This window comes from Aythya marila, assembly GCF_965140915.1.
Source record: "Aythya marila genome assembly, chromosome: 13".
NCBI classification, from domain to species: Eukaryota; Metazoa; Chordata; class Aves; order Anseriformes; family Anatidae; genus Aythya; species Aythya marila.
Window position 1 is genome coordinate 6,735,594 of NC_139054.1, and position 27,335 is coordinate 6,762,928.

General features: G+C 40.2%; 1 protein-coding gene across 2 annotated transcripts in view; it reads left to right on the forward strand.

Annotated features, from left to right (window-relative positions):
• Positions 1-27,335, forward strand: part of FGF13 (fibroblast growth factor 13) — a 228,587-nt gene that overhangs the window by 102,665 nt on the left and 98,587 nt on the right. For both annotated transcript variants that reach the window (XM_082770880.1, XM_082770881.1), the window contains one exon: positions 18,889-19,056. In XM_082770880.1, the coding sequence (XP_082627006.1) occupies positions 18,889-19,056 (168 nt within the window). The remainder of the gene's footprint in view (positions 1-18,888; positions 19,057-27,335) is intronic.

Consider the following 27,335-nt stretch of genomic DNA (forward strand, 5'->3'; position numbering starts at 1 on the left):
GTTAACTTGTGTAGTGCATTCTGTCTGTGGTTTGTGAGGGGAGCCATTGAAAAGAGGACTAAACTCTCATTTCTTATGCATTACCAATCACCTCCTGAACAATAACTTTCTGTCAGTAACAACCTAGATCCACACCAGGATCCACATCAATTCCCAGAGCTGTCACTTTTCTCTCACAATAATTTATTTGCTTCTGTAATTGCTTTGCTGGATTTTTCTGACATCCAGGAATTGGGTCTCCAGCACAGATCTTAACATCTGAGATATACCGTGGACTGTACTGTGTGCTGGGACATGCTGATAGTTATTAAAACTTGCCATTCACCTGAGTGGTCAAATAATGCAAAAAACAGAATGCAAATGTATTTGGGAAACAGATTACTAAGACTATTCCTGGCTGTGCACTGGGCAAGTCAGTAACGACTTATTAATAATTCTGATCTTGGTTTTAATCATTAAATTGTTGGTAGGTGAAAAGGAACAGATATGAGCACAGTAAGAGAAATAGATACCCTTCCTATCTGTTGGGTTAAACTTTAAATAGTTGGTTCAAAAGAATCTGCATTTAATCTACGTACTGTAGTGCATACCAGATACGGTCCTCTGATAATTTAGGCCTGGTCACTACCCTCTTCCAGCCTGTGGGCATTGGTTTTGTTGCCTTGCAATGTGGAGGTGAACAGTGTGTGGTTTATTCTCGTGGATTGAGGGAAAACCAGGCCTGAGCCCTGTTTTTGGAGTAGCTGTTGCCTGCCTCCCTGCAGCTCTAGGCAGAGGGAGTATAGTGGGATGGGATGAGGGTCAGGCTGCGGTTGTCCTGAAGAGTGAATTGTATCACAGGGAAGGTCTAGAAGCCCCAGAGGCCTCTACTAGTTTGTTCTGCTGTCATTCTTTGCTGAATGATGAAGGGAATGTGAAAAATGATTGACATATTTTTGAAATGTATTTCACATCTTCATCTTCACAAATGTAGAGCTTTGGACTTAAATCCCCATGGACTGATGGTGTAGGACTGGAGTCACAATTGAATATGTGCCTCTAAAAGTAGATTTAGACCTTTTCCATCATCCATAATGATTTGACAAGGTTGATATTGGTGAGCATAGACCACTGGTATAGTGCAGAGCTCAAATTAACCTCTAATGTACTGAAACTCTGTATTATCACAGAAAACCCAAGAAAATTAAAATATATTGTTTATAGAATTCTCTGTGGTAGTCAACAGCTCCTTGACAGTGTTTTCCCATCATCCAAATCTCAGTGAAGCACTCTGCTCTTCCTGCAGAAGCTGCTGGCTCAGTGTGTCAAGGCAAATGTTGTGAGAGTCTTACATTACAGAATCCGTATTACAGGATAAACTGCTGGTCTCAGTGTAAAGTAGGAGGGAGGGAGAGAGAAAGCTGACTTTGGGAAAATAAAATGTTATACTAGGGAAGAACTAGTGAAGAGTCTAGAGTTTTGCATCATTTAGATAGCTCTGGTGAAAGGAAACTAGTTTTCAGCATTGCCTTGCTCTTCTCTGAAACCTGCTGCTGCTGCTTTTGTTCTCCTCTGCTGTCAGCCTCAGTCCTCCTGGGCTTCTGCAGGGACATCAGCAGAGTTTTCTATAACATTTTTTCATTCCTTCTGGGCATGGGCCAATTTCTGAGTTTCTTAGGAAATAAAATTGGAAAGAAAACAAATGCATTTTCTTAGTCTTGTTAGCTCAAAATTTTATGAAGAGTACTTCTTGCACCCCTGTTAGGTCAGAGTAGGAGAGCTTCTTCATGGTATAGTACAAGTCATGACAAAACAGTATTTTAAAAATACAATGGTGAACACTCGTTAAAGTACTTACACCAGGTCATCTGCAGTAAGCAATCACTTGTTGGCTAATGTGACTGTCAAATGAGACAAGTCCCCTTGTACTCGTGTATTTCACTGTGCACATCTGTCAAGTCTTCCATGATTTGTATTTACATCCTCATCTGGCAAGAAGTTAGTTGTGAGAGTGAGAATGAATCTGTTTTCAGAAAGGTTTGTTTGGTGGCATTTTGCAGCATCATATGGCCCATCTCAAAAGAGAAAGTATCACCTTGATTTCACTGAAAAATGCAGCATAATTTGTTCCGCGACTCCAGAACACTAGATCTATAATTTAAAAATCAGAACTGAATCAGTGTGGAAGGTGGAAATGCCATTGGCTAGTGCTGATCTGGTAGGCAGTGGAACCTGCTGTGGAAGCATTTGTTCAGATCTGAGAATTGAATCTACGTGGAGATGCTTCTCCAATCTCAGTCCCTTGCAAATGCCTTGTGTCCTGGGCCTCCTGCCTCTCCTGTCTTGGGGCAAGGTGGCTTCAGCCACCCATGCCATCTTGCTGCTCCTGGATAGGGATGCAGAAGGTGACAGGGATGTTCTATGCTTTGACTGTATGTGGTAGAGATCCAGCAGGGAGGGAGAATTGTTCAGCAAAAGTAATCTCAGAGCAATGAATTGTTTCAGAAAAAGCACGCTGGCAGCTTGACCAGTAGTTCTTGTTGTTACCATAATTAAATAAATAAGCAAACAATTAAATAGAAACTGTGGCTTCACCTCAGAAGTGAAGCAGTTCCCTGCCTCCCTCCTCCCCTCCCTTCCCTGTTGCTGGCAGCAGAGCAGTGCTGCAAGCTGGCTGTGTTTCGCATGAGATGTGGCTAAATTTCTCCAGAAAAAAATATCCAGAGGGACAAGATGCGATGCTCTCGTTTCTGACATCTTAAGCTTGTCACAGACGCCGAGCCTGTTTCACCCAATGTGATTATCTCTCCCTCTGTCAAGGAGGCAGATGCCTCAGCTAGGAAAATATCGTCCCCAGCCTGTCATCTGGATTCTATAAATGGAAATAGGCCTTTGCAAAAGCCAAAAATTATATTTAGTTGCAACTATGGGGGGGGGGGAAAGGAATAAATAAAATCCGAACCTTTCAGATATACAGCAGGAACAACAAAGCACTTAGGTTAGTCCTAATCATCTGCAAATGTTGATGCATTCATTAAATGTACTCTGCACAAATAAAAGTTATCCTTCTGTCACTCCTTTTATCTTATTCAAAGCATTCACTTGCCAGTCAGGTTTCTGTGTACAAGTCATAAATATTCAGCTTTTTCTGGAATAGTTTTTGCCCAGTATTTTCGTGTTTTCATCTAAACTCTCCATATGCCAGCAGCAGCAACAGCAAAATGCTGTGAGCTGGAGGTGTGTATTTCAGTGATGCAGCCTTGGATAGCCCACAGTAGCCTTATCTGACCAGCCCTTATTAGCCCTGGGATAAAGAATGAGCCAAAAAAATAAAATTAAAATCTTGCTAGTTTAGGTATGAAGAAAATTTAAGCACAGAGCATGCTGCAGTGCTGGAACAACTCTTACGTGTCGTGTCACTGCCCTGTGGGGTAGGCATGAGTGCCTGTGAGAGATTAGTTATTAGGGCTCAGGTTTTAATAGCTTTCTGTGTGTAGTGCTGAGTAAGCAGACTGAATTGCCAGTGTTTTAAAGGCCATTCAGGAGAAATCAGGGAGACATTTTTCAGAGCATTCCACTTGATTGCAAAGCTGGGTCAGCCAAAAAAAAAAAAAAAAAAAAAAAAAAAGTAGACTTCTCTAACAATCTCAACACAGGGAAGAAATGTCCTTTTGAAATTTTATAGAAAGTTACAAGACCAAAATTGTTCTTGGGCAACTACCACCTCACCCCCCTCTTTGGTTGTTTCAGTTTCTTCTTCTCTTGACTTTGTGCTGGAACCATCCGCATTGAATACCTGGAAAGTGGTCAGCACCGCTGCGCAGACCTAGTATGCTGGTCAGAATGGGACCCCAGGATTCCACGTTCCCAACTGGTTTGCACCAGAGATGTTTGGTCATTTGAGTGGTTGTAATAAGTTAGATGAGAGTGCTGCGAAAGATAGACTTCCTTAACTTACATACGGGCTTTGAGACCAAATTAAAGCCCTCCTGCCTCTCATGGTGCTGTGAAAACCCATCCAAAGCTTACAATGAAGTTGTACTTCATTTATTTGTTCCTGTTACTCATCAGGGATGTGTCATCAGCAGGGAGTGACTACCAGAAGGAGGTGAGCAATTAAGTGTTAACCATGGGCATGGCAACCTGTGAAAAGGCAGAAGAGTACAGCGATGAGCACTTTCTCTACCCTTTATAAACGTCGGTTCAGTCTGTTCAGATATGTACCAGGGGTCTGTGCAGAGCTCTCCGTTATCAGAAGGTTCTTTGAGAACACAAATGAATTAATTGCAAAAAGCTTGGTAACATCACATCAAAGCATAATTGTGTTTGCTGTCTCTTCCGGAGGGGAAGAATGTGGAGATGAAATTAGTGATGAACCACACTTGACATTTTGCTCTCCTTGTTCTAAAAATGCATGGAGATCATTGATGGTCAGGACCCCGTTTATTTTAATTCTTATCCTGAAGGTGTGTGCTGTTGCTTTTGAGGCCCTCTAGGATACTAACTTCCAGCGTGGGTGTGCTGCTGCCAGCAGAGATGACAAATTGTGTGTCATCCTACCAGCCTCTCAACCCCATCTCTCAGCTCATGAGATTATGGTCACAGATCTTTGTTGACTTTTATGCCCCTGCTCTGAGCAGAAGAGAGAGAAAATCTTGCCTGTGGTCTCTTTCCTCCTATGTGACCTTGCTTTAGTGGAGGAAAAAACTTGGTCAAGGGTTGTATTGCCTCTGCCCAGGTACTGGATCTGCTCACGCTAGGTTTATGGGGCCAGTGCAAAGGATGCAGACCTGGGATGGGCTCTCGGACTGGGGGTACAGCCAAGCCTACAGGTGGCTGAGAGTCACGGAGTTCCAAGACTGGCTTACAGGCCTGGATCTCTGAAACATCAGCCAGGTCCCTGGGAAAATCTTTGTGAATTTCCATGAAGAAATTCATGGAGTTGACTTAAGAAAGTTTTCCTGAAGACTTGTCTGAGATCGCTGTTATCCTGCCATAGGTTCATTAGCAGGCATTTGTGTGTTTGCTTCCCCCTCCCTCCTTCCCGTTGCTCTCTTTCCTGTGATTGCCTGGCCTTCAGTGGAATTCGGTTGCTGTTCATTACTTCAGTTCTCTACCCAGAGGCTGACATTTTTATTTATTTTAGTATTGTAATTTCTATTTTAGGATCAAAAAGAAAATAACATTGACCAAAAAGAATTAGAAGCAAGAAGTTTTTCAAAGAACTAAGCCTTTGAAAATTATTTTTTTATTCAGTTTAATTTCATGGGTGCACAATTTCTATTACACACAGGCCAATTGGGTTGCAGTAACTAAAAAAATATTTATTTCAAGTGTTGTAATGTGTTATTTATGAATGAATTATAGTTATAATGATTCACTTACAGGACTATTGTGACAACAGTACCTTATCTTAAAAATGGGAATTTACAATATGAAATAGTTAATTAACAATAAGAAAGAGAGTGAATTGAGAAGATGCATACAAATTGACAGCAATAACAGAATAAAAGCCAGGGTTTATATGGTTTTGAATAACACAAACTGAGAAGTCATAACGGAGGAAAGAAAGATTTAACTTCCACAGAAATTTAGATAATAGTCTGGTTTCTGCACATCTCATCTCTCATTGAAAAATGTCTTAGACTTGCCAGGCCTGGTTCAGAGAGAATTATGGTTGTAAAGTAATAAATGGGATCCATTGCAACTGTGCAAGGACCAGTGGATAACTTAATCCTGCATGGGACTTACTTGGCAGTATCATAAAACCTTTGCCAGATGCAAGATAATGTCACATAAATATTTAAAGCTGTAATCATGCTACACCACATTAAAAGATGAGGAAAAAAAAAAAAAAAGATTCTGAAAGGGAGTTGGTTACTTTCAATTTAAATAGATCATTTAAACCAATGAAAGCAGTGATTCGATTTTCTATATAGATGTGTGTTCACCTGACAAGAAATGTAAAGAGGGCAGACAAAGTCCTGTGGTTGTGAAGTGGTGGAGAGAGAGTCTCAAGTGGGCTATAAATGCTTCACCAGCTGTTCTCTGTTTCCAGCTTTGTTTTCCTGAGATTTTGCAATTGTGGTGCTACCATGTTGTGCATAGATAGGGTGCTGAGAAGTTTTGTTTAAGGCGTGGGTAAAAGTTATTCCTTCAGGATATTGCTGGGCAGTGCTGGGCATGCCTGGGTGATGAGGTTCAGGAGAGTGCTTCAGCACCAGAGAGCACTTGGTTAGGTGATGTGCTTATGCAAGTTATGTCCGATTACATTTTGATCCCCCAAAAGCTTCTGTGGAGCTCTTAATTACTTCATGTCTCGTGTTCTGGCTGTTTACTTTGCTTTAGGGCGTATACTGAAAGGAATGAATATTGAGATTTTAGCCTCTTTCTGCCTAAAATTTCATCCAGATGCCCATTATTTTCACTTTTCTGAGAATAAATAAATGAGATACAGAGAGCATACAACATGTCAGCTCTCCACACGGCTTCTGTTTTGCTCACCCACAGCTATTTCAAGTGCCCTTCCAGGCAACTGCCCACAGCGGGACACTTTGTCTAGACATGATGTGAAGCTAAAGCCGTTAGTCAGACTCTATTAATATGTGATATGCAAAACATTCCTGGAGAGAAACTTCAGCATGGATCTGTCAGATTTGACCAAGGGAAGCGCTCTTTCATTGTCTTACCTGGTGGGAGAGAATGACTTCTGATGGGTGAAGGCAAGGTCTGAGCCCCAGCATCACGAGCAGCCCGACCCAACACGGCTGTGGGAGCTCTCTGGCAGTTGAGTCAGCTCTGGTGTCAGCTCCTCAGCTGTGAGACACAACAATTACAGCAATAATTTGAGTCAGAAAATTGACAGAACCATTTAATGAATGTGAGAGTGACAGTGAGTCATCTCTGATCATTGTGTTTAGCAGCCTGAAGATCCACAGGCACCCAGGACAGCCTCGATTCCTTGCCTGTATGACAGCTCAGGACAAGGAGAAGCAGCTCAAAGTCACTGTCTCCTTCCTCCCAGAGAGGGCTTTGTGTGGATTTGATCCCAAAACACCAAGGCAGTGAGAGTTAGGTCCTGTTACAGACAGTGGCTTGGCTAGTGATAGCATCTCTACTACATGCAGCCCTTAGCCTGTTCTTAGCATTGGGGCACAGCTGGTGTGTGTAGCAGTGTCAATTGTGTAACTGGTGTGAAATGAATAGTTAGAGCAGACTAAAATGCTAATAAAGTTTTACAGAATCTCTTTAGGGTTTCATTTCAGGAGCAGAGTACATTGGTAATACGGAACTTACAGATTAGTAGACTTAAAAGGAAAGGAGAATTTTTTTTCCCTACCTGCAATAACCTTATTTCTTAAATGAATTCGTTGAGAACTTTCTGTTCTCCGGCAGTCACTTGAGATGCAGTGGAGTCGTGGGGGCTAATATTAAAAATACTGTAAGTGCTTATGTAGCACACAGGGCAAGGAGCAATAGAAAGACTCCTACCACTGGTGATTAGGAACCGTGCAAATACTGCTGAGCATGCTCTTTGCAAAATTGAACTGTCCAAAGCAGCGCAATGCTCAGTAATGAGTGTTTGCAGGACCTACATACTCAAGCACTTGTTTTGACAATTGTATGGGACAAATCTTCAGCTATTGTAAATTGCTCTGAAGCTTTTCTTGAATTTTTGCTATGTAACTGGGGATGATACTAGTCCCATCCACGAGTCTTGGGCACTTACAGCAACATAAAATCCTTTCCACATTTTAAAGTGTGTGAACCAATGTCAGAATAAATGTTTTAATTTATTTTGAGCTATGTAAAGGCCCAGTAGGCATAAATATGGTAATAATGTGAACAGCGATTTGTCTCTAATAGGGATGGTTTCAAAGCAGTACAAAAAGTGATCGTGGTATCCCTAGAGGCAGCTCCCCAACTCCAGTCTGTGGTACACAATGTCTTTACTCAGTCTGAAAGAGCAGCTTTCTCTTCCACTAAAATAAAAAAAAAAAAAAAATGCTTGCTACAGCCTAGAACACTAGAAGCTAATTTATAGCTCAGTACTGAAATAATAACTTTTTTTCTGAAATTGTCTCTACTAACTTCAATATGCTGCTACAAGCCAGAGGACTACCATAGTTACTTCACACACTGGAATGTGAAATGTGACTTTTTTTTCTTAGAGCTCTGCTGTGCTTGCTCTCTTGAGTTATTTTGTCATTTACACTGATGAACAACGATGCAAGCATATTATGCAATGTGGTGTAAATATACGCAAACAAAGGCAATGAACACCACTGTTATTTCTGCTTTACCAGAACAGCCTTACCTTGATCATTTTGCCATTTGTTTTCTGAAAAAGTTCATTCTGAATAGTTTATTGCTGCTTGAATGTTTATGGGCGCTCATTTATGCACTGAGTAGAATATTCTGTTGTAAAACCATCTCCTATGTCTGGCAGAGGATGGTAGCTGTGCATGTTTGTGAGGTGGCAGCTGCCTGGGCAGGAGATAAACTGTGGCAACATTTGAATTTTGTGCTAAGTTGTGTGGAAATGTGTGCTGGTCTTTAAAAAATGCATTTCTTTTCTACTACCTCTTCATCATGCCATTTTTGTTGGTGACATGTGACTCAGTTATTGAACAACTGCAGGGTATGTTGGCCTTGGACAGACTTTTTTTTAGCAGAACAGCAATTTGCTAAGCCAGGATTGTTCATGTGAGTTATTTACAGTTTGGCTTAAGCAAGTACCCCTTGGTGGTGGTGGTGGTTTGTTTGCTTATTCTTTTTTTTGCTAGCTTGCAAACACATGATATTGAAATTCCTTTCAGATCAAGTTTTGCACTAGAGTGCTGCCCCTTTTGTGTGCCAGGTTGTGTGTGCAGCCATTTCGATACACCTGGGGGTACACAGATGTAATCTCAAATATACTCCGAGCTATGCCAGCAGCAGCTTTCTCAGTTTATCTTCCCTCACTGCTGACACCTGCTCAGTGAATTGAGTGGCTGTGTGAAACCAGGGCCCCTCTCTGAGCGAAGGCAGCTTAAAACAGTAGGGGGAGAAAAGACAACCTTGTAATGGCATGCTTAGACAGCCTGCCTTGGTACCACTGCCAGTGTGTGCATAAGCAGGGCAGATTGGCTTCCCTATTTTGGGGAGATGGAAGGTCTTGCTTATTCATCGCCTGCTTGCAGATGATGCCAAAAACTGTCCCCGCAGTTCATTTGGAGAGGGAGGAGCTGGTAGCATCATACTTGCTGTGTTGAAGGTAGCTCAGGTTTTTGCTGTGAGCTCCTGTCTGTTCAAGCTGGAATAAATGGACAGTGAAAGTCTTCATCATGTGTATCCTGCTCTGCCAGGGTGGTGTCATTAACCAAGTCACTGCACATTTACTGTTCACATCAGGGCAGCAAAATCATTCCTGGTGTCAGTGACCCAGAGCTCACTTCTTTAGATTTCTCTTTCATATGGTCTTGTCCAATGAGTTGAAAGACACTAATTTATACATAAAGTAATGTATCATATTAGTCAATCTTTATGGAAATCATAGCAATTCTGGTGCAATTAGGCTGCTAGTACTCGGTGGCTGTGGTGCCCACTATGTGTAAGCACCAGAATATTGTAAAAAAGGAAGTTGGGTGGTTGAAAATGGACTCAATACACTGAATATGCAGCTGAACCCTGCAAGCATGATCGTTAAGGTGGACAGTAGCAGGAAAACAGGTAGTTTAATCTTTTGCTGATTTGGCTTGGTGCTGGCTAAATCGATTTACAGTGAAAAGCAAAACCCCTCTGTGTATGTGCAGCAAGTTCATTGTAACCATGCTGTATAACAGTGATAGTGTAATTGTACATGGATTTGAGTAAAGCCCAAAGGGATTTTTAGGTAAGGGGGGAGGGAGGGGGAAATGCTCTCAAGCACAAGTGTTAAACCTTTGCCAAGTGAAGTTTCAGAAATTTGGTTCTTTTATTTCAGGAAGAGGGGAGGAGGAAAAAAAATCAGTATTGTGAGTATTGTTGCACATGACTCTCAATCGATACTCCATTCAAGTGGATATAATGACTTAACACTTCCTGGGCCAGACAGGAAAAGAAGTTGGTTAATTGTCAAAATACTTGAGGTGCATTTTTCAGTCACATCTTGGGTGTTAGAGAGCTGCTGGCTGGGGAAAGTGCTCCAGCAGAGGTACTACCCAGGTAAATAGAAATGGTAGTGCAGGCAGAGGTTTCTCTGGTCGTATGCACGACTCCAGTGAGACTACAGTTAAGTAGTATTTTAGAGGTTAAATAATTAGCTGCAAAACTTCTTGGTTTGCAGAAATCACTTGTGGATGGAGGTAACATAACTAAAATTTTAGCATGAGAAAAAAAAGCATCATGAAAAAGCTGTTGTCTTTCATTTGACTGATTTAAAAACAACGTGTGTTTGTCTGTATACAAATCCAACTTATATATTTTTAGCATTTAAAGTATTGGGGGGGAAAAAAAAAAAAAAAAAAAAAAACAATTCTTAAAGTGAAGACTGTTGCTTAATTTCAGGTAGAATAGATGGTTTTCTTTCTCTGCAGTGATTTTTATGCCATTCATGCAGCAGCTGTGTGTGTGGCTCAGGCCAGAAGCAGCCACGTGGCCTTTGGGCAGCAGTGCTGAAGCAGAGCAGTGGGCAGGTGCCCAGCACCTCCCGGGGAGGCGGCAGTGCACTGTGCTCCTCTCCCTGGCATGCCGAGGGTTTTTGCTCCTGTTGATTAGTTTTCTGCGCTTTGCTTTGAAAGATTTCCTCTGGGGCCATTTCTCAGAACAGCTCTTTCTGTAATGGGTTTGAATTTTAAAACACTTCATTTCTTGCCTCCTTCCTTTTGTTTATCCACAGTAAATGAGGCAAATAATTGGGAGGTGTCACCTGTCCCTTCATGAATGGTGCTTCTGTTCTTGTCCCCTTCTTCCAAGCAAAATGCCCAAGAGCTGTAGTAGTCGAGAGCCTCTGAAACAGTCGTTGAGGACTGTACTGCTGCTGTTCATCTCCTGTTTCCCAGGAGGTACAGCTGATCCTTCTTTCAGATTTCCAGGAGGGATTCAGTCTTCTATTTGAGGATATTGTTGCCTTTTGCAGGCTCCTTTTCCTTGTTCTGCTCTTCCAGTATGATTCTGATTTATATTGGTGGTAGTTTTTATGTTGTTTTTTTCTTTTTTTCCTTTTTTTCTTCTCCCTTCACCTCAAGGGAAATTTGTCTCCTTTGTAGCCATGGTGTTGTCAATAGATCCTCTATAAATAGCAAGAAAAAGCTACAGGCGTTTCCATTTCTGTTGTCTTCCTTTGTCATTTGAAGCTATTCTCCTAGCTCCAAATAGGGCTAGATTAATAATTAAATTCTTATTAAAGTTGCGTTGCACAAAAACATTCTAGTATTTCATAAATAGTGAACTACAGCTCTCCAAAGCACTCTCATAAACCGTCAGCTTCCCACTCATCCCTGGACCTTTCTAGCAGTTCCCTTACCACCTCCTTCTCTGGTTGCTTGGTTTTCACCACAATGTGAGGATTTTCTCATAGACACAGAGGCATTCCTTGTTTTTTTCTCTGGTGCTTTTGATGGCAGCCAGAACTTGATATGAAGATGCCACGTCTTTTGGTGACTATGCAATCAGGACGTGTTGTTCAGCTTCTGAAGCTGCCCAAACAGCAACTGCCGTTTCAGTGTCCTCCCCTGAGCCCACCCCTGCTTCTCCAGGAAGTGTCCCCAGTTCTCCATGAAGTGCAGTGTGCTTACAGCTCTGCCATATGCCGGCCCATGTGCCTGTGGCTCTTGATACGCGTTCCAGAAGAAATGAATAGCGCACTGTAAATTACTATCTTGTCTGCACTGGTGCATGGAGCAGCCCACCTGTTTGAAAAGCAGCCAGCTTGCGTTTATTTTAGCAGATGGGGAAAGCAGAAAGCCACTCTGAGTAAGCAAGGAAGCAATATTTGTTCATTCAGTGGCAAGCGTGGCAAAGTGGTGAACTGAGCTGCAGAGCTGAGTACAAGTGGGCACACATCTTGCGTAGCAAAACTACAGATCCTGGTGGCTGGGGAGGGGAAGGCAGTGGTCTGCCCAGTGCAGAGTAAGTTGTGGACATTGCTTAGCCCTTGAGGAGCAGGAGCATGCATCTTTATCACAGCTCAGATGCTGGAGGCTGAAAGCATCACCAAGCAGCATCTGGAGAGGAAACTGCTGTTCTCCCAGACTGGAGTAGGATAACAGTTGTAGGCAGCTGCAACACTGAAGAGTGGCCAGATTAAGTTAATCAAAAGCTGTTTCTTAGTAGATGAATGCCCAGAACAGCTAGGAAATTAGGCTGTGTGCGGAAATGTTAGTGCCTTTTCCACAGGGGAAAGAGCAGACACATTCTTAGAATTTATCAAGAATTTTTTGATGTTGGATGTCATTGTCTTTATTATGCACAAAGATCTAAATACAGTCTTATCTCGTCTATTCTTTTTAGAGGATAACAGCATATTACTGCTAACAGTAAATCCAATTACTCTTTTAGGTCAAGAGGGAGCATTTTGTGCAAATATTTTTGGAAGATCTAAAAAAAATATTCTATGTGGTTGACCCAAAGAGAACACATCAGAATTTTTCAGCAGATCAAAAAGTTTAGAAATTCCTACTCAAACTGAAAGAAACATGTTCAAAAAGGCATTCAATTTTGATTGTAAGACAATTTTTTTATTTTTCAAAATGAAGATATTTCACAGTGGGAAGCAGTTTCAAATTAGAATAAAAATGCTTCCTAAAATCATCAGTGAAATATTCTCATATGGGGGTGAAGGCAGGCTTGTGCAAACCTTAAGAATTAATTCAAAATGAAATGTTTTCCTTAAAGCAGGTTTTAACTACATTGTTCTGGCTCACTTTGTCTGTTCCTGGTTCTCTAATAAGGACTTTATTGATAGTATAGGGAGTGACTGTGCAATAAATACTGATAATCCATCTAAAGCAGGGAGGAACTCTGTCTCGGACAGGAGAAATCCACCTGTGGATGCACTGAAGTTGATTTAAGTGGGTTTTGTTCCTGTTTTCTGGGTGTCACAGTTGATAAGCCAAATTCTACCTTCTGCTTTGCTCATGCTTGCCCATGGCTAGCAGGAGGACTGTGTCTTTCCATCCTCTCCTGACACCTTATACAGAAAGAATTTCAGCTCGCTGCTTTGCTTCAGTCCAACAGTGCAGCCTCCAAATAGGATTAGGATTTGGCAGAAATCTTTGGGGGTGCTTGTACTGCAGCTTCTGCTGTGATTGCAGCAGTTTGGGGCTGTTTGGATGAAATGTGAGCCAGCATGGTTGGCTGCTGGTGCAGGGAAAGTGAACAAAAATGATGGTTGATATTGGATGGCGAACCTGCCCAGTGGATGGGTAACTGCTGTGACCTAGACTGCTCCTTCATGTATCTGAACCAGCTAATTTAGTGAATATTTAGGAATCTCTGCCTTATGCAGCAATCACAGCAGGGGCTGGTGGTTGTATTTGCCATAAGGATTATTACTTGGACTCCACTAGTAAACTCTAGATATTCCTGTGATGCTTATGCTGTAAATAGGAGTTTATCCTCCCTCTTCCACCAGAGAAGAGAGCTCTTAGGCTGTCTACTGTTGAATCTCAAAAGCCTCAACTCCTAATAACCAGTACAATCTAATTTAGATCAGTAGTATGAAAAGTCATTAGTTCAGGTAGTAAAAGTCCTCAGTTAGAGAAGAAATTTGCTTTCCCAAGAACGTAAGTATCTGAGCTCTTCCAGACAGCTACTACCCATCTCAAAATTTATGCACTTTTATGCATGCCATAGGAGTGCCCTTTTAATATCAATTCAAAAATAAGCACAGAGAAATAGTTGCCAGAGAGGAAATTTATGGTATTGGTTTGAGAACAAAAGACTAGGTGCTGCTTCCCAGCAAGAGGAGTGAATAAATTGTGCCGTTGGCAACCTGTCAGCGTCACAGCCTCTGTCCAGCAGCAGCCTCCAGATGTAATGAAAGTTCTGTTCAGGTGGAGCTCTAACTTTCAAATATCGTCTAAGGAAATTCAAGGTAAAAGTTACAATTTCCACAAGTTATTTTTATTTATTTGTTTATTTATTGACCTTTGGAATTGGTGTGTTTCTAGTTTGGCGTCTGGTTTTGGTCATGTATTGGGTAGAAAGGAGTAGGATGAAAGGAGTAGGACTCAAGAAACAGCTTGTTGTGATTTAACGTTAGCAAATGTGGCAGCTTGTATTTCTTGTTGCACCTATCTTCATCATGAAAAATTGTATATCAGAGTTGACCAAACTTAGAAGTTGTACATGCAAGATGAAAAATAAGTTTGACTTGTAACACTAAAGTCCCAGGGCTGTTTGGTGAGAGCATTTCATTGGGATTTTGGCAAAGCTGAGTGGGGGAATTAAATGGATAGACTACATTACCATTATGTGGATTTGAGTGTATCACAACCCCACAATAGAATTTTATTTTTTTAATTACCTTTTAAGTATTTTTGTGCTCTAAGTTCATTATATTGTTAAGGTGGTTAATAAAAATCACTTCAGCTTGGATAAAGCAGGGAGAAAACAAAGTGGCAATGAAAAAATGAAAAGAAGCTGAGGGAATTGTTCTCGCATATATACCTGAGAGCTTTTCATCAACTACTTCAATGAAGAAAATGTTATTACAGAAAAATACCCCACTTTTCTGCCTATTCCTTGTTTTGCAAACACTGACTTTAATCAAGCTTTTTTTTTTTTTTTTTTTTTTTTTTTTTTTAAGGTTTGTCCTTTCAAGGAAAAGAAAGCAACCTGACATCTTACTGTTTTTTTCTAAAAGGGGAAAAAAATAAAAGCAAACCATTTCTTACATAGCTGTAAACATCCTCAGAGCCCTAGGTGAATTCACTCCTGACCTTTCTTTGTTTTCTGTGGGTAGGGGAGGCAAAGGATGAAGGAGGTGCTCAGTGAGCATCGCTATCGTGTTCTACAACACAACCTGACAGGCAGCAGCCATGAGGTGTGTGCTGCTCTTCGTATTGTTCTTCCAAAAGAGTTGTGTTAGGGGAATGCTTTTTCTGTGTGTGTGTGTGTGCATGCCAAAGAAGGGATTTTTCTTCTATTTGTGGAAGTGTGATTTAAGAGGCACTCTAATACTGTTCATGGGTTGAAGGTCTAGTGTAGAAGTGTGATTTCAGTTCCTCTGAAATGCCAGGAAAAGAAGTCATCTACTGCAAGTGTAAGTATCTTGAGGCTCATAGCATGTAAAACTAATCAGACTAAAAAAATAAATAAATAAGGGAACCTGAAGGAGGAAAACCATGTCACAGGTCATTCAAGGAGGGAAGTCAAAACAGATCCCTGGAAGTACAAAATTTGTATGTTAAATTGTGTCATCTGTACAGCAAGAACAGCCTAACAGGAACAGGGAAGTGCCTGGTTATTAAGACAGATTCACCCTATGGTTGCTACAACATTTAGTTAGCGGAGCTGACACCTTTCCATGTAAAGACTAGGGAAAAATGTTTCTGTACAGCTTTATTACACTCTGAACTGTATCAGAGAATATTCAGTGGGAAACAGAGCCAAGGCCTATGGACAGACTTGATGTTATGGTTTCTGGCAATTCTAGACATGACTAAAATGAAGTTGGACATGAAAGAAAGACATAAAACAGCAGCGTTTAGCTGGTGTGTTTGTACAATACAAACATGTCTGAATTTATCTTGAAAAACATCCCAGTGCCAGCGGCCATATTAAAGATGGCTTTTCTTTCCCTCAAGAAGGCTTGTAGGAGGAAGGAAGTGAGTTTTTTTTTTTTTTTAATTAATTAATTAATTAATTAATTTATTTATTTATTTTTCACACTGGCTTGTGGTCAGTAAGTGTGTACTTAACAGTCACTTACTGACTGTGAGTGTAAGCATATCCTAGGTCCTGCAATTAGCACAGACTCTGTAAAGAAGGGAACCATAGAGAAATCACAATGTCATCTGCTCCACATTGCACAGCATGTAAATACCACTTTGGATTTTTGTTATTTCCCTAAAAAGTATTGCCTGTTGTCTATTGTGGTGTATGTGTGATTGCTTCATGTATATGCTTTTTATCCCATTAGCAAAATCATACCAGACTCTTTGGTGATATTTCTCCATTTCTAAAGGGTTTATTCACAGATGTTGAATAATGACTCTTTTATGGTTATACACTGATTATTTTTAGTCCTCAAAAATGGACATCAGGTTTTTGGAGGTTTTTGCATTATATTCTTCTGTGTGGCTGAAATTTCCCTGTGGGCTGGTTGTTTGCACCCGTAGCTGAGGTCCTGGTGCTGTCATTTCAGTGGCTCCATGAGGGTGCCTGGCTGTCATCATAGCAGGGAAATGAGGCTTTGGGGTTAGGGTTTTTTCCTAGTTTTGTTATAAATTCTCAGTCTGACTTGAGGCCATTCATCATGTTAAGAAAAGGTTTTAGCTGTTCCTGTCAAAACAGTGACATCAATTATGTTACCCATACATCATCCCGGCATTAAGGCTTTATTAGAGCTGTGGTTCCTAGTATTTGCTCCAGATGTCAGTGCTATGATGTTCCTCAAAACCAAGGCTCTGCTACTCTGTATTCAAGTAACCTGAGGTGTGTTTGCTGATTTCAACACATTCTCCATTTATTGAAGGTGTGGCTCTCTTTATGTCTTTTTCACAAATAAGTCTGTCTGCAGGTGGTCAGAGTATGTGCATGACTGGTAAAGGACCAGTTAAACTGGTAAAGGACCAGTAGTTCATTCTCCTCAATGACCCTATTAAGCAGCTGCTAACCTGCTTTATGCATGTTTTTTAAAATTATTATTTTTTTAATTGTTTTGCAAAAGCGGTGATCCAGCACCACACAGCATTGAGCCTTGTGATTAATTCCCCCAGCTCCCACAGCTGAGTGGGACTTCTGGAAGGACTCTGCCTCTCACAGGGTCAGCCCAGGGACATGCCTCTTGCCTGAGGCTGCTTGTGACAGTGGGACACGCCAGCTTGTTGGCAGAAGGTAGCTGTGCATTTCACTCCTGCTGGCTGTTCATGTTTCTCAACACACATTATCCCTGCAAATGTCAGAGGGACACGCCGTAGGCTTCCTGCACTGTTGACGTCAGTGTCACTGCACACAGCTCACTGGTGGCTTTGTGCAAACTCCAGCCATAGCAATGTCTGCGTGGTGACTTCTTGGAGGAGTTACCCATCAAGGCTTGTTGATCTTTGGCTCGTCTTGGGTGTTAACTCTTAGTGATCATTCCCAGCAAGTTCCCTTCAGTCTCTGGGCTGTCAGTATGTTTCATGAATGCATATGTAACCTTCAAACAAGCCCAAGTAATACTAGTATTGTTAAGGGAGCAATTATCCGGTGACCCAGACCTTGTGCTCCAGTGACCTACTACTCTTTTTTTTTTTTTTTTTAACAGCTCGTGCTTTTCTTTTAGCTTATACATCCCTTTTAATGACACTTAATCCAGATTATTAGTCTGTGTTACTGGCGCTGTGTGTAGTCTAATGAAGCAACAACAACTAAGGTGACAAGTGTCTCATACAGATTAATGAGGTCTTCAATCAAGGTGACTGCCCACTGTGGAAAGACTATCAAGCTGAATCACTTACCTCCTATACATGATTTTTACTAATGTCTTTTTAATAGGAGAATAAAAGAAAAATCTAGAGAATGAAAATATAAGGGGATCATAGTTGTTTGAAGGGACCCATGTTTAAATTGATCTGACAATTCTTAAAAGTGATTATTCATTTGCAGATATTTAGGAAACAGTTAAATTGCTTGAATTAGCAGCCAGCGCTTCTAGAACCAGATAAATTTATATAGTGCTGCTATATCTGCAATTATAGGCTAGCTTGTCAATGGTTACTTTCTCGATCTTTGGGATTTTTCTTAATCTTCGGATTTATTTATTTTATTTACTTGCTACATAGTTGTACAGTCTCAGCTTAGTTTTGGATGTAGTTCTATAGCTATGCATCACATTATGCATAACTAGTAGTGGTTATAGACTGTCCTTTCAAAAAGCATTTAATTTTTGTTCTTTAGAGATGATCTGTTCCTTAAAGCTGTAAGCTGAGGGATCTTGCTGTCTCCATTATTAAGGCTTCAATTTTTAGATAGTGGAAAAGTGTTTTAATTCTTTCTGGTAGTGTAATACTTTGAGGTAGCTGGAGCTTTCTGTATGTTATTCATTTTATCTTTTTACCATTTAATACTCTAACCCCATTCAGAAAACATTTCAGACTGCATGTCATGTACATGTATATTATTAATGGCAGTATTGACTTAAAAGATCAACTTTAAAAGATGACTTGCTGTTTTACAAGAAAACCATCATAAAGACTAATGTGCTTTCTCTTTGTACATCTACTTTTCTACCCATTGAAAATAATGATCAAGTCAAATGTCACTGGATTATTATCCTTGCTCTGAGAAACTCTGTATAATTACATATCCTGATAAAGGCATGTTCTTTTTATGTTGGGGAATAGATACACTGATGTTGCATTACCTGCATATGCAGAATGATTAATTCCTGATGTTAACATAGAGATCGCCTATGGTTAGGCAATAACAGCATGCTTTTTTTTTTTTTTTTTTTTTTTTTTTTTTTGTAAGAGTTATTCCACTATTTATAAAAGCTGCATGAAACAATGTAAATTGTTGATGTTTATGAGAAGAATTGTTTATGAAAGTAAATATTTTCCCCTCACCCCTCTGTCATCATGACTAAGATACTTTAACACTTTAAATTGTATTTTCTTTCCTATAAACCTTTTTTTCCCCTCCTTTCTTCCCCCAACCCTGACATTATGTAGTTGATTTAATTCTCTAGATTGCTTTCCTCAAGCTCTAACTTGAGTTCATTTTGTTATGTGGTGACCACAGTTATGGATGACGCTCCCCCTGGCACTCAGGAGTACATTATGTTACGGCAAGATTCGATCCAATCTGCGGAATTAAAGAAAAAAGAGTCCCCTTTTCGTGCTAAGTGTCACGAAATCTTCTGCTGTCCACTGAAGCAAGTGCACCTCAAAGAGAACACAGAGCCGGAAGGTTTGTGGCACTATGGATCCATGTTCTGTTTGTTTCTATTATTTTTATTTTTCCATGTATGTCCCTAGAATGTGCTGTGTGTTTTCCAGCCTGTGTCAGTGCAGTGCAACTGATGCAGGAAGCGTGATGCACTCCATGTCCCCCTTTGCTTGCCTGTTAGTGTCTGATTCAGCTATCACGGGACACTATATACAAGCTATGTACTAGATGAGAAGTAAAATGACGCTGCTTTTTCTTAAATAAAGTTTGTTTGTTTCAGCTCTCATCATTACACACTGCCCTTTTTTTGGCTGCCAAAAGTTGCTTGCTACTTAAACAGCATCAATTCCAAGTCGGTTCTTTGCAGTAACGTTTCTGAAGCTGCACTTTGCTGAAAATAATGGCACTTAGGCTCAGATTCGGCTTGTCCCCAACACCTTTCACTCCATAAGGCTTCTGCATAGCGCTAGAGAATGCTCATGACAGCTGTACTTCAGTAAAGCAGGATGAAGTTTGTATGTAATGCACGCCTGGTTGCATTTTGGAAAATGAAATGCATGCAGAGCAGAAAAAATAAGCAGAATGTTTTCTTTTTCAGATAAAGCAAAGGTATGTTTTTTTCTAATGCTGTGTTAACTAATATGAAATTATTAATGAGGTATCAATATCTTTAACTTGTTAGTCCAGTGCATTTAGCTATTTTTTATTATATTTAAAGAAATATTTTCTTTATTGTTCCTTATGTGTTTTTCATTACTGCCTCCATATTCCACATGGTAAGGCTTCTACTTTTTGCAAAAGCTTCAGTATCTGCCAAGACAAGCAATGCTACTGCTGGTAGATGTATTTTAAGATGAAATATTTTGGGGAGATCTGTGTTTTTATTTAAAAAAAAAAAAAACACTAAAATGGCATTTCTCATCTCACCAGAAATATTCAGTCTGACACAAACACTGGTGTATGGTGTGGGGAGAGATTTTTTGTTTGTTTGTTACAGTGATGTTGCAGCTGAATTTTAAAATTGGGTTTTGAAAACGTGACATCTAATTCTTCTCAGTTCTGGGGCTGACTTGGGTTTTGATTTTGTAATTCTGAATTCAAAAAATTAAAGCTGAATCCCATAGCACTCTTCTGGATTAACAAATATAATGAATTTCCTGTCATCTGTCAGGATTTCTGTTTGTGAGTAAATTATGAGCCCAGAACTGCTCATGTAAAGATCTCTAGGAAGATGATGACAACTGAGCTGCTAGAGGTGCTCAGCAACACTGGCAAATGGTATTTTGTAAATTGAAGGTTCTGCATGAACTGTGAAGTAAAGGGTATTCTGTGTCAAACAGATTTGGGTTCTAAAGTTGACCTCATTGACCCATATACTGTATTTCACATCTCCTTTGTGCTCATGTGGAACTCCAGCAGAAGCTGGTGGTTTTTTCAGTGGGACTTACTACTTACTGACAGCTGGATTTCTCCTAGTGACTAGCTCTTAGCTACTATCATTTTCAGTGGATGAAACAAGTTACATACTAATGGCGTGTTCAAGAGGAAAACACAGTAAGTGGATTTGTGCAAGGCATTTTATCTCCAGACTGTGAGTCTCCTGGGGACATGGTTTGGTTCAACACTGAGAATTTCAGGATCTGTTGGGAGAAGCTTGCAAGGTACAGGCTCAAAGTGAAGACCTAGAGAGCATCAGTTCTGCTGAATTGTTGCCTGAAAGCCAACAGTTGTTCTTAGATTCTCCATAAATCTCCATACTCTCTATCCCCAGCAGCTGTTACTCCTTCCTCCATGGCATATGGTATTGTTAATCATTCTTACTGAAAATGTTTTGTTTTAAGAGGAACACTTTCCATCTTTTACTGCAGTATACGAGGATGAATGTTTCTTCCCCTTCCCTCCTTTAGCCCTCCTTCTCTCCTCCAGGAATTTTGCATCACTAGACAAGGCAGAAGAAGCCACGGCCACTTGCCCCACAATCAGCTGACTTTATGGGAATTCATACAGATATTATTTGAATGGAATTTTTATGTTGCATGTTTTCTACAGATGTTTCTGTGAAAGACACTTTTAACATAAGCAAAATACTTGTTTAAGAGTACTTTTAGTCTCTCCTGCAGCTCAGATTGCCTAGGGTCTTTTTCTTTGAAATCTGCAAATGGTTTGGCAATGGTGTTAGACCCCCCTGAAAGGCTGACGTGTGTCATCCTTAGTGGTTCATTGGCATGAAGCTGAAAAAGTATGAGTATGAAATGATATAAACTGAGCTATCAGTGTAAACACAAAAACAGTCTGTTGAAGTCAATGGAACAGCTGGAAGAAACCCTATCTGAACACCTTCTAGTGAGAACCCAACAGTCAACAGCTCAGTTGTGCCATGTGGATGAATGATAAAAAGAAAAAAGTTTAAACCTGTTATCATAATATAATTTTCACATTTTTAAAGGTATGGGAAGGTAGCAATTATGAAACTTACATAATGGCATTTTAATTAGATTATGTGAAACATTGCAGACTTGAAAGACTCTGCAGTGAATATAAAAATGTACATTTTTCTTCTTTACCTGCTGAGTAATGACATAGGAACACAAAGTAAATCCTGCATGTTTCTAGCATTAAAACTCATCTAAATATTTTATTTAGATGATAGATTTTTTCTCTATGCTTTTTAACCACACTTTCACACAAGGTGAGTGCTTGGGCCATGTCATATATCACTTCAGAATTTGGATCAGCTAAGCATGTATGATGATGTCAGGTAAAAGATTTTCCTGGCTTTTTGTGGGAGTGTTTGGAGAATACTCTACTATGTGCTGAAACACTTAAACAGCACCTCATTCTAGTATTTGAAATAGGTTACCCAACAGATTTATTTCTAGTATCTCAGACTCATTTCTAAAAACAAAATAGATCCTTATTTCCTAAATTAACTTGTCTTGGTTTCTTCTCTTCCTGATGCCCAACCTGCCTGCAGACAGTCTCAACATTTTTCACAACACCCTTGTGCCTCAAATACGCAGCAAAAAAGATTGGGGCCTGGTATATTAGATATCAACCTGCAGGACATATAACTGTTCTTGGTCCAGTAACTATGGCAAACATGGTCTCCTTTTACATCTATTAGTTAAAATAGAAGAACGATGGGAAATTAAATATATATATATATATATTTATTTATATTATCTTTCCAAAACATGGAAATTTCCATTTGTGCCCCATGCCAGTTGGGTGACATCTGGATTGCTCTTCACATAGGAAGCTGCATTTCCAAATGCTATGAAAAACTCTGGACTAAGTTAAAAGATGAACTTATGCTTCATTCTGCATCATTTCAGCTCTGTTTTCTTAAAGTCATTCTATGGTTTACAAATGCTGTGGATCTCTCAAATGCAATAAAACAAGAGGAGCTGACATCCTTACCTGGATGCAAGGTCCTGTGGGCATTGAGCATTGTTTACAGTTACACTGAAGCTGTAGCAAAATACAGGGTGTTTTTGTAGCTTCCCTTAAGCCAGGAATACACTGCTAGCAGGAGAAGGGCCATCTGAAGTACATTTTGCAGCTATTTGTTCTCTTAAATAGTTTAAACATAAGCTGCTGCTATCTGTATAAAACATGGTTACATAAAAAGAAGTCTGCTCCTGGAAAACTAATTTGAGTTGTATTATTACATCCAGAGGAGAGAAAATAATGAGAGAAATGTTTTTTTAAAAACACCCATTGGTTAGTCACAGTCACATAATCAAGAGCCTTGGCCTTTTGCCCACAGTTCTGTTTTCATGTTGTTTTTTTTTCTACTTTTTTTTTTTTTTTTTGATAACATTTAGTCTCCCTCCAGGCATGCATAACCTTTTTACACAAAAAAACAGGCAAGCATGGCAAAACCTGTAGTGGGGAAGGGGACAGGGAAATCTGGGATAGCAGCTGGCAATGAGTAAAGGCAGCTTTCCTCAACCAACAGGAAATCTGATTAGATAGAAAATGTTAAGGATGCTAATGTGAAACAAGCAGCTTCACGGTTGCCCTTGACAATGGCTTGTTATCTTCATCCCTAGCAATGGGATGACTGGCAGAGCTGGTCCCGGGGGCGAGGAGAAGGTAGGACACTTGAGCACATTATGTGGGAGGCTGGCTTTTCTGCCTGCTCCATGTGCACACGCTGTTTTGTCACCAGCAGAAATTCAGAGCCTTTATGTTGTCATATTGAATGTCCCTTTGGGGCTCCAGGCATTGTGTCAACACTGATAGTACTGTTACTTGGCAAGCTAATTATACACTTTTCTTCTAGACCAAATCAGGCCTATTAGCCCAGCTCCCTGATTCGCTTGTGTTAATACATGTGTATTTCTGCATTTTAGAAAATTAAAGAAAGGGGAGGAGAACCTGTATTTGGAATCATGGAGAACTGTAAGACACTTTTAACTTCATATATTGTTCAGATCTGTAAAAGGCTTTGTATTCCAGTGGAGAATAATAGAGATGAGCAATATGAAATGTAGGTACGGCACTCTGCGCTGATCATGTCTGAGATGTTCAGAGCCAGAAAGCTTGTCCATGAGACACCACTGAGGAGGTTCAGGATCTGTGCTGCGGGTGTGTTCAACCTCGGATTTAAGCTGGACCAACAGCTGCCTGAAAGGGGCTCGCTGGTTCAATAAATAACAGCTCCTGTTATGTTAAGTTTCTAAATAGGATCCCATTATGAGGGTTATGCTGACTTGATTTTAATTGATCACATTTTTTAGTCTTCCAAGCTGATTTTCATCATGTCTTCATCTTTCAGAAGGTGTAAAGGCTTTCTGAGGTGAAAAGTGAAGACTTGCTTTCCCATTTTCCCAGGCTCTTGCCAGTAGGAGTATATAGCCCTTTCCTTCTGCAGATAAGTAGTCTTGCCTGGAGCAGTTCAGCCCTGGGATGGAGTAAGGGAGGACAGACAGTCTGCTATTGCTTCGTGTTGGGCCCTGCAGCCCTCAGTGCTCTCATCATCACCCTTTCCCTCAGCAAAGCCACCTTCTTCCTCCCAGTAGGAGGACTGAGCACCTCTCAACCCTCCTTCAGGGAACGTGAGGTTTTCACCCTGCCTTGCTCCTGAGTTCTGGCATTGGCAAAAAGAAACAATGTGCAGTGCCTGAACCTTGTCCAATATCAAATGAAAATAAGCTGTGAATTCTGTCTCTCTGGAGTTGCTGCAGCTATGGGATCATATCTGTTATGAAGAATGATCTAGAAGAAGTGACAGAGACCACAAAAGCCAAAGGTCTAAAGCTGCGGCAGTTAAAATGGCTTTTCCCCCAAGAAAAAGCAACTTTGGCTTGAGTGACTAAGTGACAACCTTCTATTTCAGGGCATTGGGAGGAAGTGGTGACAACAGCACTCTTATTTTCTTCAGATGCTTAGTACATAAAGCAGAACAGCTCCGTTCTGTGAGTGGCTGAGCCCTCTTGCCCTGATCCTCCAAAGCCTTTAAGCACATGATTAACTTTAAACATTTGAGTGCTCCCAGCAGAGTCAAAGGGGATGGGATGTATTTAATGAGCTTACCTGAACATAGTCTGGGCCTGCCTTGGGTTCAGGCTCAGAGAATGCAAATCCAGAGTAATTCCACCAAAATCCAAGATTTACTCAATATTTACTTGTCTGCAAATGAGATCAGAGCCCCATTGTAGTTTAATTTTATTTATTCTTTTCTTACTCTTTTAGGAATTTATATGGTCCTTATTGCTGCAACCATTCTTGCTTGAACATGCTTATCCTCATGATACTCTTGTGAAGTAGGAAAGTTCAATGTTTCCAGTTAGAAAGAGGGAATTGAAAGGTCTGATCCTCAAAGATATTTGGACATCTCATCTGTGTTAGTGTCAATAACACCTCCTACTGAATCGGCTGCGTGTTAAGTACTTAACTATTCATCTTTTGAAGTTTTGGGAGTGTGACATGCCCAGCTTTTGGACTGTTCTTTTGACTGCTGGACATATTCTTTAGTGCCCAGGTGTTTCCTGATGTCTGTAAAACACAGTCAAATTTCAGTGTTGATTTCAGTTAGTGCTGATTTTCCAGCATCCTTTCCACCTGATTTCTTGGTGACTGTCCTCATTGAGTAATCAAATGGATGGTCCCAAATCTACAGATAACAGATAGATCAGGAAGGCACCAAAAGTTGAGGAGTCCTCACAATACTTCTGTCTGCCACCTCACCTGGCCACAAGTACCAAGTTGGAAATTAAGTGCTTTTGGTTCTGAGTTTTCCTGGTGAAACAACACAAATGTGCAGTTCTAATTGTGACGTTAGCCAAATTCACACTCTGTAGTGTCAGAGAAGGTTAACTAAGTAATGGCATTAAGAGTAGCCATAGAGCTTTTATTTCAAGACCGTGGATTCTAATTCTCAGACTGGAGCTGCCCTTACTGCCGAGCAGGTCATGACAACCTAAAGAGAATTCTTACCTACCTGTGCGCTCTTAGGGGTAAATCTTTTATCTATGACATTTGCTATTTTGCTCTAATCTCAGAATAAATATTCATTATGGAGACAGTATCTGACACTTAGCATATCTAAAGTAGGATATTTAGACCAAATGAGTAACACAGATGTGCTTTTCTCATCTCATCTTCTAAAGGACTCTTTGAGAGCTTCAAAGAGTGCTCCTTTTATGGAGGAAGGCCTTTGTCTTGTAACATTTACATTCCATGATTCTCCTGAGAAAGCATCAGACCGCACTTCAAACTGTCCTCATTTTAAATAAGATGTTATAGTTCTTTATTAATAATAAAAGATCTTTGTACCTTATTCAACTACATGGTCCATCATAATTATTGAATGACCTTTTATCAGTGGTAATGGCTGTAATATTTGAATATTGGCTTTTGGATTGGGAGCATACTAGTTTTTCATGCTGTTCTAGGTGAGTAAAACAGAAACAAATTGTTAAACTTTTTGTCTTCCACTGCAAAGCTTCTTTTCCCAGGATAATCACTTACAAAAGCATTTAAGCATGTCTACACAGTGCAGTGGAGCATACTACAGAGATCCCCTAGCTGATGTCCTGTATCTATACAGCACAGTGCACCAACATGCAACAGTAATAGTTTTCTCAGTGTTTATAATAGTTGTAATAGTTTTCTTAACTTTTCTCCTTATGCTTGACTTGCCTGCTGGATACAACACACCAGTCTCAAGGTTTCCTTCCTTTCATCTTGTAGAAGATGCACATTTCATTCTTCAGCTGTGTTCTGTGCAACCTTTATGAGAAGGGTAGAGGCTTAGCTGTCCCTAGAGCCTCACATCATTAGGGGATGAAACAGTGAGAGGTGAAAAATACAGAGGTGCCTACAGAGGGTGAAAAATATCTATGTTTCTGAATCAGCAGAACTTACTCCATACAGCAAGCTGGTACTTTAGCATCTATTGAAATTACATCAATAAGCCATCATGAAACTTGTCAGGGCATGGACAGGCCAGTAAACTGTTGGCTAGTGACTTTGGAGATAGGGCTGTTTTCACTGATATCTCCTGCCTGCCTTCACAGAGATCATTGGTTGGAAAGCTTTACCAACTTTTCAGTGTTGTGAAGACAGATTGGCTTGCAGAATAAGCCAGCCATGAAGACACTCTTCAGGACAAGAATCTGGTACTGCAGTGAACACTGTGTTAAGTTTTCTGTCTTTTGATAAAGACATTAACAGCATAAACCACATTTGTGGTGACTGACAGTCTGTTTTCCTGGCTTTCCTCTGAACAGTCAAATGTTTTTTTCATTTCTGCAATAGGTGATGCCAAATAAGAAAGTTGAAAGAATTGTTAAAAATGTAAGGTTTGTTTTAGTGTGTGCCTTTGCTTAATTGGTGCCTGCTCCTGTTCTTCTGCATATCAAGCTTGTCTGAGTTGATAGTCAAAGACCAAGTTTTGCTCTTTAGTTGCTGTTTCTCAGGTAAGTATGATTGATTTCTCCCTCATTGCAGAGAGGTGGCAAAGCTGACATCAAATGTAGCTGGTGTCTTTCAAATATTGTTAGTAGAAAATATTTAGCATTCTCAAACTCTTTTTATGATGAACTATTAATGTTAACCCAGTAGAGTTCGTGTTGTTGGCCTTCTTATGATGTTTAGATTAAATATGTACTAAAACAGTAGCAAGCAAAAATTCAAATGGGACTTGATCTGCCAAATGCAAGTAATCAGTTTCTTAAATCACTGGAATATTAGATGAATATAAAAGTGGTGAGAAAGTTTGCTGGTCTTTGTACTAATAACAAAGGAACATGCATAGGAAATTACCATATTAACTGAAATATTTCATGTAG